The sequence below is a fragment of the Momordica charantia genome (genome assembly GCF_013281855.1).
Source record: "Momordica charantia cultivar OHB3-1 chromosome 10 unlocalized genomic scaffold, Mcharantia_2.0 BLBB01000010.1, whole genome shotgun sequence".
In the NCBI taxonomy this organism is placed as follows: domain Eukaryota; kingdom Viridiplantae; phylum Streptophyta; class Magnoliopsida; order Cucurbitales; family Cucurbitaceae; genus Momordica; species Momordica charantia.
The window spans coordinates 758,810-776,016 of NW_028275158.1; the positions used below are offsets into that span (position 1 = coordinate 758,810).

Sequence of the window (17,207 nt, forward strand, 5' to 3'; positions counted from 1 at the left end):
ATATATCGGATCATATGAACATGTCTTTTGAGATGCTATTTGAAACATGAAAATCGTTACTTGAAACATGAAAATCAATCTACGTATAAATAAGACATAAACAAAAATATATATATTCTAAATGGTCATGTCGAAATGTATAAAAATATTTTTTAAAAAAATTAATAAAATATTAAAAAAACAATAATTTAACGATCCATTATCTTTATATTAATAAACATTATCACTTTTTTTCAAAATGATTTAATCGAGAATTCCTATACATTAAAAGTAAAACTTAGAATTTTAAAAGACTAAAGATTAAATTGAGAATTACATTAAAATAAATAAATTTAGAGATCATTGACTAGAAAAAATATAGCATATAAGAATAAAAATAATAAGGCTCCTCAATTTTAAAAAGGTCTCTCTAAACTTTTAAATTTGTATCATTATTAAACTTTAAAAAATGTCTATATAATCTATAATCAAATACATCTATTTTTTTAAATATTGAGTAATTAAAAAATTTATTAGATATAAAATTGAAAGTTGAATATTTATTAAATTGTAAAATTGAATGTATAATTTAAATTAATAATAATATCAAAAATAAGATAAAATTTATTTAGTATAATATATAATGATAGAGATTCGAACTATAACATTTTAATAGTAAATTTTACTCAATTAAATTGAGTTAAAGTTTTAAGTTAGTTATTGGGTGGATGTGAAAGTTGAAAATTGCCAAAATATATATTTATTTTACGTCGGAGATTCAATCTTCATTTGTACTTAAATAAAGGAAAAATCGTTCAAAGTTGACTAACCCGTATAAATCGCGTGCATTTTTAAATGAAATTCTATATTGCGAGAAGAGAGAGGCGTTCACACTTCACACGCAATGAATGACCTAAGAATCTTCTGTTTCAGTTTCCTGTCCGCGCGCCTGCCGACGCGGCCGCAGTCATCGCCGTTGGCGCAGTGTGGAGATTTCTCTCTCTCTCTCTGCGATTTCCACACGAGTTATGCCGAAAGTTCGGACCAGAAACAAAGCAGTTTAGTGCCGAAATGGGTCCACCGGAATTTCATAATAAGGTCGGTGAATAGTTTATCTGCTCTGCTTTGATTAATTTAAGAATAATTATTGAGTCGATGAGTGTCTACGTTTCTTGGATTAACAAATCCTATTCAATTCCGGTCGTTATTAGGCTAAATCACATGCAAATTACAAAAGTTTCTTTTTATAATTAATGCGGTTTTTGTCTTTGTGGGTAAGGTTGGCCACGAACTCTACCAAATATCGCGCGCCATGTGTTTGATAAAAAGCCTAGAATCTAGACATGACCAATTTTGATGGGATTTCCGATTTCTTCTGTTTCACCGTACCTTTTTTTTAATGCATTTCGAGATGTTTCTTCAATAGTTTTATCAAATGTTGAAATCTTATAAAACTCAAATCCACCCCATATTGCACTCCACATGTTTGATGAAATGCCCCAACCAAAAAGCACTTGCGAGGGATGAAATGAGTCAACCCCATCAATTGCCCCTTTTTGCCGATTGCATCAGCCTAAAATTTTGATGTCTCCATTCGGGGTATTGGGTTTTACGTGTCGATTTCTCACGCTCTCGCCTATGCCCCTCGGGAAATGCCTCACCCATTTCTCTAAAGTGAAAGCCGTAGGCCTGGGGGTGGGAGGGTTCATGCACTATACTTTTTAATTCTTTAAATGGATAGTTTATAATATCCTCTTCCTCCATTATCAAGAACAAATGCTCCCACTTTGTCAAATTCTTGCTTTATTGGTTTCTTCTTTTTTGGCTCTTTTTTCGTTTGCTTGGTTCACATGTTTAATTTTGGTTTGTTTAGTTTATTAACAAACGCAATGATGTTATGCTGACAAGCTGCTTTAAAAACTTTGAGAAGATTCAAATGGTGGTTCCTTTGCTGCTCATTGATGAATGGCCTATGCATGTAGAAATGACAAATATAATTTCATTCCTTATCCTTTTCATTATCATGCATCTATTTTTATCGACTATCATCTACCATCGAGCTCTTTTTAAAGTGACTTCTTCGAATTTTTAAAGTGACTTCTTCATTTAGTGTGAATTTGACATGATTTTTGAAATAGTAAAAAAGTACTTTTTAACTTATTAAAATTAATTTTTAAATCTTTCATAATGTTTGATGGCATGATCTAATATATTTTTTAAATTTATACAAATCGAATTTCAAGTTCACTCGCTTATATAGGGTAAGTTTGGAATGACTTTAAAAAAGTAGTGTCTTTTTTTTTTTTAAGTAAACAATTTTTTCTATTAATATTTTTTGAAGAAGCTTTACCCAATTGCATCTTCTAGAAAGTACAAAAGTGCGTTTTAGAACTTTAAAAATCATTTTATACATAGATATATATTGAATAAGTTCATAAAAAAGGAAGACAAAATGAATGAATAAAGGAAAATTCTTGCGAATAAGTCTTTCAACATCAGAAAAATTTTGAATAGTATGTTTGGTCGACTAATACTTTCTACTATTTTAGAAGTGTAGTAAATTCACTCGTGAGTTTGAGAAGACTAATAGAATAAACGCTTTTAGAAAAAGTACTTAAATTATAAACATTCTTAAAATAAGGTTCAGGTGTCTCACTCTCTTGAATGTGACTTTTAAGTATTTCTCTCTCAAGCACTTTGACGGATAACAATACAAATGTCTTTCACGCAAAACATTTATGTACTCTTTTTTTCTTTTTCTTAGAATCATTTCCTACTACTCTAAAATATTACGATTTCGTAAGCAAAGTGTTTTATGGCCATTGAAATAGTGCATCGGTCGAATTTCTAAAGATCTTTTAGTTAAACAAATATAAAGTTGGGGTCAATATAAACTTTGCGGTAATGCATATCTTATTTATTTAGCTACGTTGGATTGACTTGTAAAATATTATTTTCTAAGCGGTAGTTAGTTTATATTGTGCCTACCATGTTTGAATAGTTTCTTCAATTTCATAATGGAGTGTTTTGTCTTTGCACTGAAAGGGGGGGTTACAGAAGAAATATAATTTTATGGAATGAGGGCTCCATACTTTCTATTCACCTGAAAAACCCTTTGGACGGAATTGGTCCCATTTTATGCCAATCTTGTCTCCCACTTCTTACCATCAACAGTAGTTTGAATTTATTTATTATTATTATTATTATTATTATCATTATTATTATTATTATTTTTTGGCAAAGGAGTTTGGAAGTTAATCTACAGCTTTGGTTGCGTCCCACCACTTTAGTGCCTGTTTGTTTCCAGAGAAAATTCGTAAACGACAAAAATTTAAAAAGTTTCGTGGAAAGCGGAATTTACGAAAGCGTGCACGTAATTCTCGTAATTCTTGTCTTTTATGAGTCAGTTCACTTTTCTTGATCTGCTGCTTCGAACTCAACACTGAAATTGTGGTTAATTTACAGGAGAAGTACGCCATGCTAATGTGCCTTGGATGTTATAGTTTAAAAGTTGTAATAATTTTATCTTTATTGTAAAATATTTCATCAAAATTAAGTGTTATTCTTATTATATCACAATTTAGTCTTTGTAAATTATAAATATATTTTGTCTCTCGTTAGTTTATCTAAATTGTTAGAAACTTTAAACTACAAAAATTAAATTGTTACATATTAAAGTCAAGGGAGCAAATTTGGAATAATAAATGGTCACAAGTTAAAATTATAGATTAAATGTTATTTCAATGGGAGTACAAGGACTAAAAGACTAAAGGTGGTTTTTTAAACCAAAATTTAACTTTTCCTTTTCAAAAAATGGTTTTTTTTTTCTAAATGATTGAACATTAAAAATTTTTTGAAATTGATATAGAACCGACTGTCCTCAGAAATTACATGAAAGAAGCAACTTTAGATAGACAGGAATCTTATGCTCGATGTAGGAAAATATAATAATAATAAAATTGTACAACGTTTATTGGTATTATGTGATGATGAATATTTAAAGTTGTATATGTTTATATTTTTCTAGGTAAAATTTAGATACCATCAAATGGTTAAATAAATGATTAATATATTGATTTAGTTATTTTTATTTAAAAATAATTATAGTTTTATACTTCAGAAAATCCTTAGTGGAAACGTAGTTTTCCACGAATCCTATTTTACTTTTGAAATTAGGGCTTGTTATTATATTTTGGGATGATGCCTAACTTGGAATGAGTCACCGATCCAACTTGAATAGTTTCAACTTTCAATGATTTTTATTTCTTATCTCAGAACAAATATGTTAAGTTGAATTGCTAAAATTGATAAATTATCAATCGGTCATAATCAGGTAAAAATAACTATTATATGAACTTTTGTTTGCAGTAATCAATTGGTTAGAGACAGTCAGGCAAAAATAACAAATTTTCAAGAAAATGTTATAAATATAACTAACTTTTACGTAATACTATATTAGTAATTAGTTTATAAAATACATATTTAAAAGTATTTTTAGAAAAAATGAGCCAATAATGAAAATTCCCTAAAAGCAAACAACCCCATGATTCAAGTTTGGGCCTTAAAGACCGTCAAAAGAAAGTTTGGGCATTGCATGGTTCCATCCAGTGGTAATGGGTACAGTTCGTTGGAAACCTTCAGTACTTTAGTAAAGAGTCGTACAATCTCCTTCCTTTCTTTTTCTTTTATTTATTTATTTTATATATATATATAGGAATTCAGATATTCTAAATCAATTATTTTGTTGTTGATCTTGCATCTTCAAGGGTCTCTTATTATTATTTTTGCATATGTTGATGATCTTATACTTATTGCCTATGATTCCACCACCCTTTTCTGGTCCTTCATGGATCTGCAGAAGGGAAATACTGTTCAAATAACTGTAAAGGTGTGAAGTAGGGTCAATGTTTTTGCTCTTATGGACCTTGAAGAGTTGTATTCTTTTAGCTCCATTTAGTACTCAAACCAAATATGGATTATCTCCTTGCACCAATTAGTTTAGCCCACATCAAGCCCTTTGTTATTCTCCTATGGCTATGTTTGACCAATCCAATATCTACTGCAGTAGATATGGTTCCATCCAAACCTGCTACTGCCTCTATCATCAACAAACTTAGTCATTTTGCTCAGACCCACCTGGCTTGGTCTGATACCATACTTCTTGATACTCATAATATAAACCTGTTGATCAGTTCACTCTCACCAATTCTTCTGGTGCTAACTAGTCCACTTGCCTACTTGACCCTAAATCGCATCTTTGTGCATTTCTTGGCGATAACTAAATCTCCTGGTCCTAAAGAATCACTGTTGTTTGTTGCATCATAGAATCAGAATATCATGCACTTGTGCGTGTTTCAATTGAATTAATTTGGTTTCAATCTTCATTTCATGAACTGGGAATCTCTCTTGCTGTCATTCAATCTCTTGATGTGATAATATGGCACCACTGCATTAGATTCCAATTCGGTGTTTTGTGCCCATACTGAACCCATTGAGATTGAGCTCCATATTAGTCGTGATCAAATTCTATGGTAGATTGGAAGCTCATAACATTTCTTCTTTAGATCAGGTTTCTCTCCTTTACCAAAGTTCTTCCAACTCACATTTCTTCCTTCACGGAGACAAACGTGGCCTTGTTTAATCTTCTTCAAGTTTGAGGGGGATTTAGGACACAAAATTCTACCCCTCAGACTTCTCAATAATACCTCGTCACTTTTGGTCATTGGCTGTGTTTTGTTCTTACACGTGTATTGTTGTGTACTTGTGAGTTTTACACCCCCTTGTATCTTGTGCTTGGAAATCTCAGATTCTCTTCAACCACTCTGAATTTGTAGGTTTAGTCCTGCTTTTTGTGATGGTTTCTGGCTGAGAATGAAAGCTGTAGAAGAATCCCAAATAAGATTTCTTATCAAAATCACAGATTTCACTGTAACTATTGCTATTCTGTACAGGGAGCACATTGATATTTTTTAAACGGAGGTGTTAAGGTTGGTAAATATGCTTTTGATGCTGTTAAAATAGTCTCTGATTATGACTCGTTGCTCTACTAAATTGATTACTTTTTTTCTGGTCAATCAGGAGGCTCTAATGTCTACTGATCTTAGGATACTATTGAATAAAATCAAGGCTGGCAGAAATTTGATTTTAAATGGAATGGTATATTCTCTCAGCACATTATGTGGTTGACACTGTATGATATTGATATTTTAACTTTATGATGCTTGGATCACCATAATAGTTCTACAACTTTGATACCTGTAATAGTTTATACTTTAGGATGTAAGGATTTTGACAAGTTATTCAACTGAAAAAGAAGGTTGACAACTCTATTCGAAAAACAAAGTTATTCTAGTTCTTTTTCCCAAAAAAGTTTCAGTCCGATGACTTGACGAGTCATCTACTTAAAAGAACCCTCCCTGCAATGCAAATAGCCCGACCTCTTTGAGTTAATGAAATGCATTTCGACCCCAACACCCAGCTTGCCAAGGTAGAAGTGGTTCTAGAGTTAGCCCAAGTGCTTCTAGATCATTTATTTTAATGCTGACTGATTCCAACTTGGTTATTCTTTTGAAGTTTTCCCCTATTTCTTTCATTACTAATTCTCATTGATGACCATAGTTCAAGAGCACGTTCCTTTATAAACTAAGTGACAAGAGACTAGCTTTGAGCCTCTGAATGTCACAGATCAAGAAGTTAAGGAATCTCTAGCAATAGTGATTACACATTAGTAGATATGACTTTTGCTATGAGGTATGATTATATTCCATCTGCAATCTTCGTCGTGTTTAACTCATGTCGACGAGATAGTTTTAACGCCATGACAAAAATAAAGGAAAAGTAACTCACTGTTTAAGATGCTTTTGCTCTCTTATTGAAATCATCCTCAACTTGTCTTTATATTTACTATGGTTTGAACTCTCTTCAATACAGCGGAGTTGTCTTTTCTCGAAGGGAGTCGGAACAAAACTCGATAAACCCAAGCTATCTCTTAAGTAGTCAGATAAAAATTCAACTCTTCTTTCAGATATGAGGTAACTAGAAGTACTCAACAAAAATTAAGAGAGTGAATATAATGATCTTTTTCATTGCAGATTGGAGGGTAGACTATGAGAAACTATACAAGCTTCCAACAAGAATCACACAAGTTGGAGATTTTACAGCTATTAACCTCTGAGAACAAACAAGGTAAGTTTTTTTTTTTAAACTTCAGCTGCAATATTCTAATGCAGTAATTCTTGATTTGGAGTAGAGGATATAAGTGCTTCATCCATCTTCAATTTTCCATTGGACCAAGCTGGTAAATATGACAATTACATAAAAAGAAAAATAATTTTTGGCAGAGAAATTATGCTGCATAACATAATTTAATATCTATTTTAATTAATATATCACTATGTAACTTTCTAGCATATTTGATAATACATATTTATTTTATACTATTTAGGTAAATGTGTCTCTAAAACGTGAGAAATTATGATTTTATTGCAATATTTTTCTTTAAATATTAATCAAATTAGCTGGAAAATAAAGAATAAATTAGGGAAATTTTGTTAAATAAGCTGCCATCAATTCTACTTTGTATTGCCTTCAAAGCAAAACCTACATTTGCTACCCAACAATGAATGAAAGCACTTTGAGATCAAAGTATTGCCTCAAACTGAAAGTAGATAAAATGATAAACAAAGAACAAAAGTCGTGTCCTATCCACTTTGGATCTATTCTCATGTTTCTATTTTTGGTAGATTTGTTTTAATTATAAAATAGGCTGATTTAGTTTTTTATTAAGATAACTAAATCTTTATGTTTTTTTAGTACAACATGTACAGAGGATCGGAGATATATATCAATTATCGCTGCTAAACCGTAACTTTTGCTGTGGTTCCATTTTTTGAAGGATGTGAAAATGTTAATTGTGTTATAAATTTTAAGTTTTTTTTTTAATGGGTCTATTGCTAACTTCTTTTATATATTGTAGCTAAAATCTTTATACTCCAAAAAGAAATTTAACAAATCAAGAAAAAGAAAAAAAAAAATATATATATATATATTACTCTGTTAAAATAAATTTTTGGTCCCTAAATTTTCATTGAAGTAACGATTTAGTCCTTCAATTTTAGTGTGTAATGATTTAGTCCTGCAATTTAATATATGATAGTATGTAATAATTTAGTTCATGAAGTTTAAAACTTGTAACAATTTAGTCCTTGTTGTAAAAATTTTTGTTAAATTTCTTATACATATAGATTGATAAATCGATGAGAGGTCAAATGTGTTTATAAATTACAAAGGCTAAATTGTGTTGGATTTGTTAAGTGATTGAGGGAAGGGAATGATCATGGATATATAATAGAAGACAATTATCTCTATTGGTATGAGGCCAAAAGCAAAGCGGTAAAGGCTATGTCCAAAGCGGACGATATCATACATTGTGGAGATACGAATACATTAATTTGTGTTTTTTAACCTTAGTTTAATTACCAACAGAGAATATATTTGCGAATTTATTAGCGAAGGAAAATTGAAAGTTGCTTAAAAAAAAAGAAAGGAAAAATATAGTAAAAGCGAGTTTGAAGTGGGCCAGCCGATGAGGGCCGAGCCGCCAAGAACGTGTCAGCCAGATAATTCTGGATTCCACCTTGCTTTACATCAAGGCCAGCCATCTTGTGCCACGTGTCGACTTATGGTTCGTGGATGATGAATTATCTTCACTCTCTCACAAAGTCAGTTTTCTATCTTACTATTTCTCCGACGTAACGTAACTTCGTTTCTCTCTGTGTCTCTGGATCCCAAAACCGGCAAAATCTGAACCCTAAATTTTCTTGGGGCTTTCACTTCAGAGATCGGTATAATGGAGATGGGGACCTCTTTCTATTTTCTGCCATTTTGAAAGGTTTTGCTTCTCTTTCCTGAGTTCTTTGATCCCGAATTTGTATATTTATTGTTTTCCAATTCCTCTGACATGTACCTTCTGCACGGCTTACTTCTGGAACTCATCTGTTGTTTGCCGTCTCTCGCTTTCGTTCCATACATCACTAAGTTTATGAATCGCTTCTGGATCCAAAGCTCCAGGATCTGAACCCTAATTTTCTTGCGTATGCTCTTAATGTGCGCTTACCTGCCGTAGGTTGTAAACGTTTTCTTCTCTTCTGCTGTGATTTCTTTTTAATTTGGCTTTTGGCTTTTGATGCGGATCAAACGTTTTAGAATCTGTGGTCAAGTATCCTGGACCATGATTGCGCGGAGCGGCAAAGAGAGATGCGATTTAGCCCCCTCTCCCTTTTCCTTTTGCTTTCTCTTGAAACATTTATTCTTTTCTTGCGCGATGAGGAATTTGGATTGAGTTTCCTGGGTGGCTGGGTTTACTTTTATCTGTACATTTTGCTTACTGTATATCTCGATCTGATGTTAAATATTTGTGGAAGTAGTTTGTGAAGTTTAAAATTCAAGGTTCCATATTTGATCGAGGTCACTATTCACTATGTTCGACTCACTATCATGGGTATTTAGTGCCTTGTTTGTCGACCTGATTGCTGGTTTCTAACATATTTAGTTTAGTGCCCGCCCTAAACTTTTGTCTTGATCAGAGGATGGAACCTAAGACTGATTCATTTACTTTTACTCAATTCCTAAATACATAGTAGTAGGACTTTCAATGGAGCTGGGTGCGAAGTCTCTGTCAAATTTGAATTGATTAGTCACATATGCTTTGTGTGCTCATGGGCATGTAATTGGTGGTTTGTAGACCTGATTGCTGGTTTCTAACATGTTTAGTTAATATCCTAAACTTGTGTCTTTATCAGAGGATAGTACCTAAAACTAATTTCTTTACTTTTAGTCAATTCCGAAGTACATAGTTAGATTAGATGGTCATGGTGGTGGGGTGCAAAGTCTCAGTCATATTTGAATCGATGGTCGTTTATGTTTTGTATGGGGGTTGTATCCGCATTTAATTGGATTTTTCTTTGAATGTTTAATGCCTTCTTGAATGAGGTATGATTATCACATGTGGAGCATGTAGGTGAAGAAAAGATGATGTAAGTCAATTGTCATGCGAAAGAAAGAGATGAAGGTGTAAACCTGCGACTGCAAACTTAAGATTTGCTGCTTAGGCAGCCGATGGCTATTAAATTCTATAATTACTAGTTGTATGCTATATAAGAATTTGGTGGCAGTGAACATCCCTTCCTATCATTTTCACCCATGTTTTTTTTTGTTGAAATAATTTTTGCGTTACAAAATCTGTGCAAGGCATGTTGTTTCTTCCATGGCTTTAGAAATTGTAGTTTACATATGATGATTATTTTATATTTCTCTTTACGGGGTTTGATAAGTTGGACCTTTTTTAGCAGTCTGACTTCAGCAATGCTTTTTTCTACGGTCTTGAAGACTATTGACTAGTTTATTCTCTTCATTCCACAGCCATCCGGAAGGGTCATGTGAGTTGCTCGAGTTTAGACAGCTTTGTATTTGTTGCTTCCATTGGAAAACTTTTTTTGGTTTATTTGATATGCACAAAATGGGTAAGTGGAAAGGTTGTGGAAAACTAGGACGACTGGTGCCAAGAGGTGGTTCTATGACTTCTTACAAATATGCTCTTTTGTTATCACCTGTTGTCTCTGTCTGGGATTGCATTGTTAGGAAAATGAGGTACTCCTACAGACCTGAGTGGGTGTAGTGTTTAGGATAGTAAAATTATAGTAGATTTTCGATAAAGTGATCCACTATAGATTTTATAGCATCATGATGAAAGGATGGAAAAACAATTACAAGGATACATATACTACTACTTACAATTAGTTCTTTGAAAAGCTTAGTTAGGTATGGCTAGTTTTGTGGCTAGTATGGGTAATAAAGGACAACCTATCGTGAAGAAAGCAAAAAAGAAGCAGGTAAAGGATGAGTTGGATCGTCAGAAACAAGCTGAGAAGAAAAAGAGGCGGTTAGAAAAAGCCCTTGCTACTTCAGCAGCTATTATATCTGAACTTGAAAAGAAAAAACAAATGAAGAAGGAAGAACAACAGAGGCTGGATGAAGAAGGTGCTGCTATTGCTGAGGCTGTTGCTCTGCATGTTCTGATTGGTGAAGACTCAGATGAATCGTACAAGATTCTTCTAGAAAATGAGGGTCTCAACCACTGGGAGTGCCCTGGCCAATTTGACCACGTAATGGGTGTTACAAGGCCAGGCATTCCAGTGCAGGAGTTCGGGAGGTGTTCACTTGAAGGGACTGGTTGGACCTCTAACATCGATGGATTCGGATCGATGTGGCATGGTTTTAGGAATGATTACTGGTCAATCTCGGGTGCACCTTATGCCGAGGATCACCACACATTATGTTTCAAGCAAGTTGATGGTGGTGTAAGTGAGATCTCTGCTGGAATTATCGCAGCACAGGCTGTTTCATCTCTTCAGATTACAGTGGACGAGAAGGAAGAAATCGACGTCCTTAACAGAATCCGAAGGGGTATGTAAATTACTTCGCAGGTTAGTAATGGTGATACCTTGGTTTGGTTCATGATCCTTCATTGTTGAACTGAGTTATGCCATTTGCCCGGGAGTTCCGTTGTTTTTTCGCAGGGGAGTTCCAAGTTATCGAGTTCTTGTAGTGTGCTGCCAGGCATGCTCAGCAGCAGTTTAAAAGCATTCTTTTCCAAGCCTGTTCATTGAGATCGCTAGTCCAGTGGCTTGTTGAATTGTATTTTATATGAATTTGTACTGTATAAAATGTTACATGCTTCAATGACTTAACTGGGTTGCTTATTCTGCTTGGGAGTGAATGCTGAAATTAGTAATTGTTCCAATGGTTATAGACGGTCTTGCCATAAATTGTTTACTTGCGACCTTTTTTCCAGCTTTATCTACTCGAAATAGAGATCTTTTTCCAGCAATACTAGTGTGATGGACAACTAACTAAAGCTAGTGAAATTATATTTATATATATATAATTTTATTCATATAAAGAGATTTGTATCAGCAGACAGATGAAATTATTTGGATTTGAAGTCCAAAAATTAGACAACCTTTAAACGAAAAATTTGTTGCCCGGTCTGAAATAGACAACAGACGTGATTTACCATATGAATAAAATGGGTAATTTTTGCTAGAAAAGACAATAGTTCAAGCAAAATCTATCCGAAATTATGAGACCTGCCGTACGAACTTTCAAAGAAAAAAATCAGAAGAGAAATGGATTCCACCTAGCGAGGTTCAAATCTTCATACTTTTTTATCCTACAAAAAACCAAAAAATGAGTTACATTATCTGTAAGATCAACTTGCACCTGCACCTTTCGCCCACTTAGGATCTAATGACTTGCAGGTTTCACTGCACAGAAGATCATCAGATGCAAAAGAAAGGGCCGCGCCACAAACGCACACAAATTTATATATTTCAGTAATAAAAATGAAATTTTACACTTAATCAAACAAATAAACCTAAGTTCATCAACAGGATTCCCACTCATACCTAACAATTGTGCAAAACAACATTTTCACATATCATGTTGAGATCGCGAGTTGAGCAATATTGGTGTCTCTTCATTTGCTCTGCGTTGTTGCTGAGCATCTTCAACTCGATTCTCTATTTCTGAACTACTCGATGGTTTGGCGCCAGTAGTAATAAGATTCTTAAACCATGCAGCTTGAAATCTAGAAGTACCACTATTTGAATTGCTAGTAGACTCTGGAGCAGATATGACATTGTTTGTGGCCCCAAGGAGAAAACGGTAAGCCACTTTGCTTGCCGATATGATCTCTGTCTTTGCTTGTCTAAACTGCAATAACCCCACGAAAACCACCATATCAGGTTAAGTTCATAACAAAGATTTAATTGCCCAGCCCTTTGCATATAGTTTATCATGTCAAAAGCATCTCATTTTCTTTTCTGGAAAAAAAAAAAAGAATAAATTGTCTTGCTTTTAGGTAATGAGACTTGGGAACTTTTAAACCAAAATGACACATAATCCCAGACACTGGTAGTTAGAATGGTATTGAAAATTTTGACCAAATTCCAGAACTCCTCTTATAAAGCCATAAAAACGTATTGAGTGCAGATCATTCATATACAGCTGGAATGCGCAAATCAACACTAAACTTCATTACCTAAAAGCAACAAATTTAGTGCTTTTTCTTTTCTTTTTCTTTTTCCCTTTGTTTTCAGAAAAGAGACGTTTTTAACAAAAATATGCCAAAATGCAAAGGGCTGAGCAATTGCAAGTTGTGGCAAAATTCTCCTTAGAATATGCAAAATTTTGTACTGCTCGATCCAAAAAAGTCTCATTACAAGATGTAAAATGTTATGCGGTAACAAGTTGCAGTAAAAATCTCACCCGGACTGCTGTGTTTCCAGCTACCTCCAATGCAGCATCACCAGCGTTGGCAAACCGGTTAACCCAGCCTATGACAGGATAAACATCATCAGAGACTTCTTTTCTCCCAGAAAAGAATTAATTCCACTTGTTAAAAAAGTGAGAAAAAAAAGTCCACACCCCCACCCACAATCCTTACCCATCAGTCTTAACATTGTTTATCACCAAGTATTTTCCAAAGAAAGCTAAATTTAAAAGCATCTACCTCCAGTATCTCATCCTATCGCCACTGTCCAATCCAGACCTTCAAATATTTTTATTCATATAACCATTACCTCCTTTGAAGTTTAAAACTTCTTACTGTTTGCTTACTCTTCACCACTTGACAAAGATCATAGACTAAGATGGGGAGAAATAAGGAAACCAAAACCAACGACAGGCAATTATTAGGAGGAGAATAAATGAGTAGGAAAAAGCAACAACTTCCATGGACTTGCAAGGACAACAAAATAAAAATGACAAAGAGAAGCGATCAGTTAATTTAGTTGAAGGGAAACTAAAAATATAAATTTAAAGAAGACAAGGAAGGAGACAAAAAAAAAAAATAGAGAGAACTAGCCAGAAAATGAAGATGTATGTGATGAGATTTAATCTTCAAGAAGGCCCCAAACTTAGTTGTGGGCATAATCCCCATGGGCCAGAAGAAGTAAAACATAAGATTCTTATAATTTATAAAAGTATGTGGTGCTTCAAAATGTTCTGTTTGCCTTGCTGCAGAGTTCAACTTCATAATAGGATCCAATGCATGTGCCTCAATATCTCTTAAAGACCAATAATGTACTTATTATTAACATACTAAATGAGCTGTTTAGAGCAATATAAGCCACTCATAAGCAATGCCATCTAAAATTGGAACAACAGACAGCAACATCATCTTGAATCTGTGATGATACAAATACATGATGAGTGGCAAATGAGACGAGGTTAACATGTTAGATGTAAAATAATTTTCTTGGGTTATCTCCATGAAACATTTTAGATGACTAGACGTAATATATCTAGTTAATGCTCAACCTCAAATGCTTACAGAAATGATCTCATCTCAGAACAAAGATCTTATTATTACGAATCGTAATAGTATGAACTCAGATAACATTACCTGGAAGCTTTGATACATTGAGCATCTCACAGAACTGATCACAGAAGTGGTTACAGTTTCTTGATAGCAAGTCATATGAACATCCAGGCCACTCTCTACTAAGTTCTCTTAAAATCTGATTCACCTTGAAAATTGAACAGTTCGTTGTACCAAGGTTAATACTTTCACGATATGTGTACATTGGATTCTGTCCAGAAGGGCAACTGAAAACTCCAGTTCCTTGCTCGCAAAACCCAAAGGACCATTCATCATCTCCATAAACCTGTAGGGCATAGCATAATTAATCCAACGCCCTGTTCAACCATAATAGACACAAATCTATGTAGAGGAATTATGTAAAGGAAAATTTAATTGGCAATGAGCAGAATGGCGAAAGCTTCATTAGCCTTGTAATTCATTCAAGACTAATGTTTCATCTCTTCCAAAAGGATAACATTAACAGTAAGAGAAACAAGTACAAACTCCTCAAAAGTCTTAGATGAACCGTAACACAATATCTTTTCAGCAGGTATTAAATCTCTACCTCTAATAGAGCCAATATCAACCTAAATCAAAGCAACACATAATAATACAACTGGATCATCTAAGACAAAGCCGCATTCGTCTGAAATTCACACATGCCAACCAATGAAGAAACGAATTGTGGCAATTAGCGAGAGATGGAATCTAAGGATAACAGGACTACAGAATTGAAAACATCAATACTTACTCTACAAGAACATGCAAAAACGTAAAGAGAAACAAAAGAGAGAGCGAGAAACCTGAACAGCGCTATGGAAGATACCGCCAAGACCAATTCCATCCTTGAAGATCTTGTTGATATTAACGATTGTATTGTTGGTCTTATCTGATCCGCTATTCGTGACGTCGTATATGTGCAGTATCACGTCGGTCATTTTTCAATAAAAACGCAAACCAAAAACCCTAACTGTAAACCTAGTCCTCTTCTCTCAGAATTTGAAACAAAATTACCCTAACCCTAAATCTACCGCCGCTCTCTTCTGAAACTTCCCTCGCAATGTGTCTCAGTCTGAGGAAATTACTTGTATCAATTGGATTCAAATGAAATCAAAAGAACCTTTCAGCCAACGTCATCTCTACTTCACTATGATTTGCTCTTCGCTGTCTCTGATTTCAAAATCTTCTCGCCTCGATTGTCGAGATCTCTCTCCCTCTCTCTCTCTCTCTTGTCTCGTTTTTCTTACTCTAAAAAAGCGAATTGGAATTCGGATTTCGTTTTGGAACAAACACTATTGGATTTCCGATTCGAATGAAAGCTGTGAGTTGCATTTTAAATTTAAATAAATAATGAAATACATAAAATATATTTTATTTTTTTCGAAATGATTGTAGAGTCACGTATATTACAAAGTTGCCCTTGGAAGTGCGTAAAATTACAAAAATGGGAAATTGAGGTACAGCTGGCGTGGCAGTCGGTGCCAGGTTGCGCGATGAATGGATGATGGGCAAAACCCATTGTCTGAAATGAGATGGACAATTGGGTCCCACGTGGTCGTGCCTTCATCAACGGTTGCGCCCGACTCATTGTCATTAATTAGATTAGTCGTCATTACGCATGTCCAATACACGCATTAAATATCATTTTCTAAAGTTTTAAAATAATCTATAAATTTTAAAAATAACTATACTTAGTTTTATTATTGTTTTACTATTAATTATTTAACAAACGAAATGACGTGATTTTAAAGATATATATATATTAATATATTAACGCTGACATATTTTTAATTTTTTCTCACAAAGGATTGGACATTTGCTCTTATGAATGAGATTTTTTAATTTAAAATAATTTGTATCCATCGAGTCAATGTGATTTAACTTCATAATAAGTGTGTATTCCAAGTATGTTAAAAACTTGATAATTAAAGTTACGAGATGAAATATAAATACTAAAGAGTGAAGTTATGAGGTGAGATCTAGAGGTCTAAGAGTATATTAGTAGTTTGAAGGTCAGCCAGATACAAGAGAGTTGAGATCTAGAAATCTAACCTCAAAGTTATGAGGTGAGATCTAGAAGCTCAAATCATAACTTGAGTAAGATTAGACAAGCTCGGACCATAAGGTACAAGGAGAGACCTAGAAGCTCGAGGTCAAGGCCAAAGCTTTGGAAAGTTCATGGTTGCAGCTTAGATGAGACTAACTTCATTGTCAAGGTATATTTGATAAACACAATTTATACCACCCTATTTTGGAAAATAGTCTACGACCACTCTCTCTATTGTTACCTCTAGTCTTGCGCCTCATTATCTTAGACCAGACTAACATGCACGCAATCACCTAGCAAGTTATTCATCTAAAATTACACAACAAACATTTTTGTAAATAATATTCTATGTGCAAAAACCATATGAATAGAAGATAAATCGAGCCTTTTCTCCCCTACAAGAGAGGGTTGATAACTTTTTTACATTTTCTATAAAAGAGGAAGTCCACTTTCAAATAGCATTCGTGTGAAACACAATAACACATTATTGGAATGATGGGAGAATCTTCGTTATGATGCTTAATGAGATCGAAGTCACATAATTAACTAATAATTAAACGACCACAACCTCCTCCATATGTTCGAAGTTTGAATTCTCACTCTAGTGATTGTAATTTTATTATTATTTTTCTTCTAATCAAGATCAAACCATCTTTGCATCCACGGCAAAGAATAAGGCTTTAGATAATTTGGAGGAAAGAAAAAAGTAGGAAAACGTTAAAAGACAAATTTACTCGTTAATTTAGGGCTCGTGAAATA

At 33.8% G+C, this 17,207-nt stretch overlaps 2 protein-coding genes and 1 long non-coding RNA gene across 15 annotated transcripts; 2 read left to right on the forward strand and 1 right to left on the reverse strand.

Annotated features, from left to right (window-relative positions):
* Positions 1–793: 793 nt before the first annotated feature.
* LOC111011444 (uncharacterized) lies at positions 794–10,572 on the forward strand. Of its 12 annotated transcripts, none has more exons than XR_002601429.2 (6): positions 794–1,077; positions 5,931–5,966; positions 6,058–6,135; positions 6,910–7,010; positions 7,071–8,869; positions 10,399–10,572. It is a non-coding gene; the product is annotated as an uncharacterized LOC111011444 (long non-coding RNA). The 12 variants fall into 12 exon arrangements; XR_015788373.1 differs by having other exon boundaries at positions 6,910–6,974; XR_015788368.1 differs by having other exon boundaries at positions 6,910–8,869.
* Positions 10,573–10,650: 78 nt separating this feature from the next.
* LOC111011555 (stress response NST1-like protein) lies at positions 10,651–11,785 on the forward strand. Its single transcript, XM_088118843.1, has one exon. It carries the CDS (start codon positions 10,800–10,802, stop codon positions 11,448–11,450), a length of 651 nt encoding a protein of 216 aa, XP_087974969.1. The 5' UTR covers positions 10,651–10,799; the 3' UTR covers positions 11,451–11,785.
* Positions 11,786–11,999: 214 nt separating this feature from the next.
* On the reverse strand, positions 12,000–15,723 carry LOC111011583 (deSI-like protein At4g17486). 2 transcript variants are annotated; one of them, XM_022285418.2, is made up of 5 exons: positions 15,205–15,723; positions 14,444–14,705; positions 13,306–13,373; positions 12,444–12,750; positions 12,000–12,208 (listed from the first exon to the last, which is right to left on the reverse strand). In XM_022285418.2, exons 1-4 carry the CDS (start codon positions 15,337–15,339, stop codon positions 12,469–12,471), a joined length of 747 nt encoding a protein of 248 aa, XP_022141110.1. In that variant the 5' UTR covers positions 15,340–15,723; the 3' UTR covers positions 12,000–12,208; positions 12,444–12,468. The 2 variants fall into 2 exon arrangements, with proteins under 2 accessions (XP_022141110.1, XP_022141109.1); XM_022285417.2 differs by lacking the exon at positions 12,000–12,208 and having other exon boundaries at positions 12,323–12,750.
* Between the last annotated feature and the right edge of the window lie 1,484 nt (positions 15,724–17,207).

Coding starts and splice junctions, on each gene's coding strand:
- LOC111011555 (XM_088118843.1), top strand. CDS start 10,800: ATGGCTAGTTTTGTGGCTAGTATGGGTAATAAAGGACAACCTATCGTG.
- LOC111011583 (XM_022285418.2), bottom strand. CDS start 15,339: ATGACCGACGTGATACTGCACATATACGACGTCACGAATAGCGGATCA. Junction 13,374..14,443: donor CAATGTATCAAAGCTTCCAG/GTAATGTTATCT, acceptor ATCCTGTCATAG/GCTGGGTTAACCGGTTTGCC. Junction 12,751..13,305: donor CTGGAAACACAGCAGTCCGG/GTGAGATTTTTA, acceptor GGGTTATTGCAG/TTTAGACAAGCAAAGACAGA.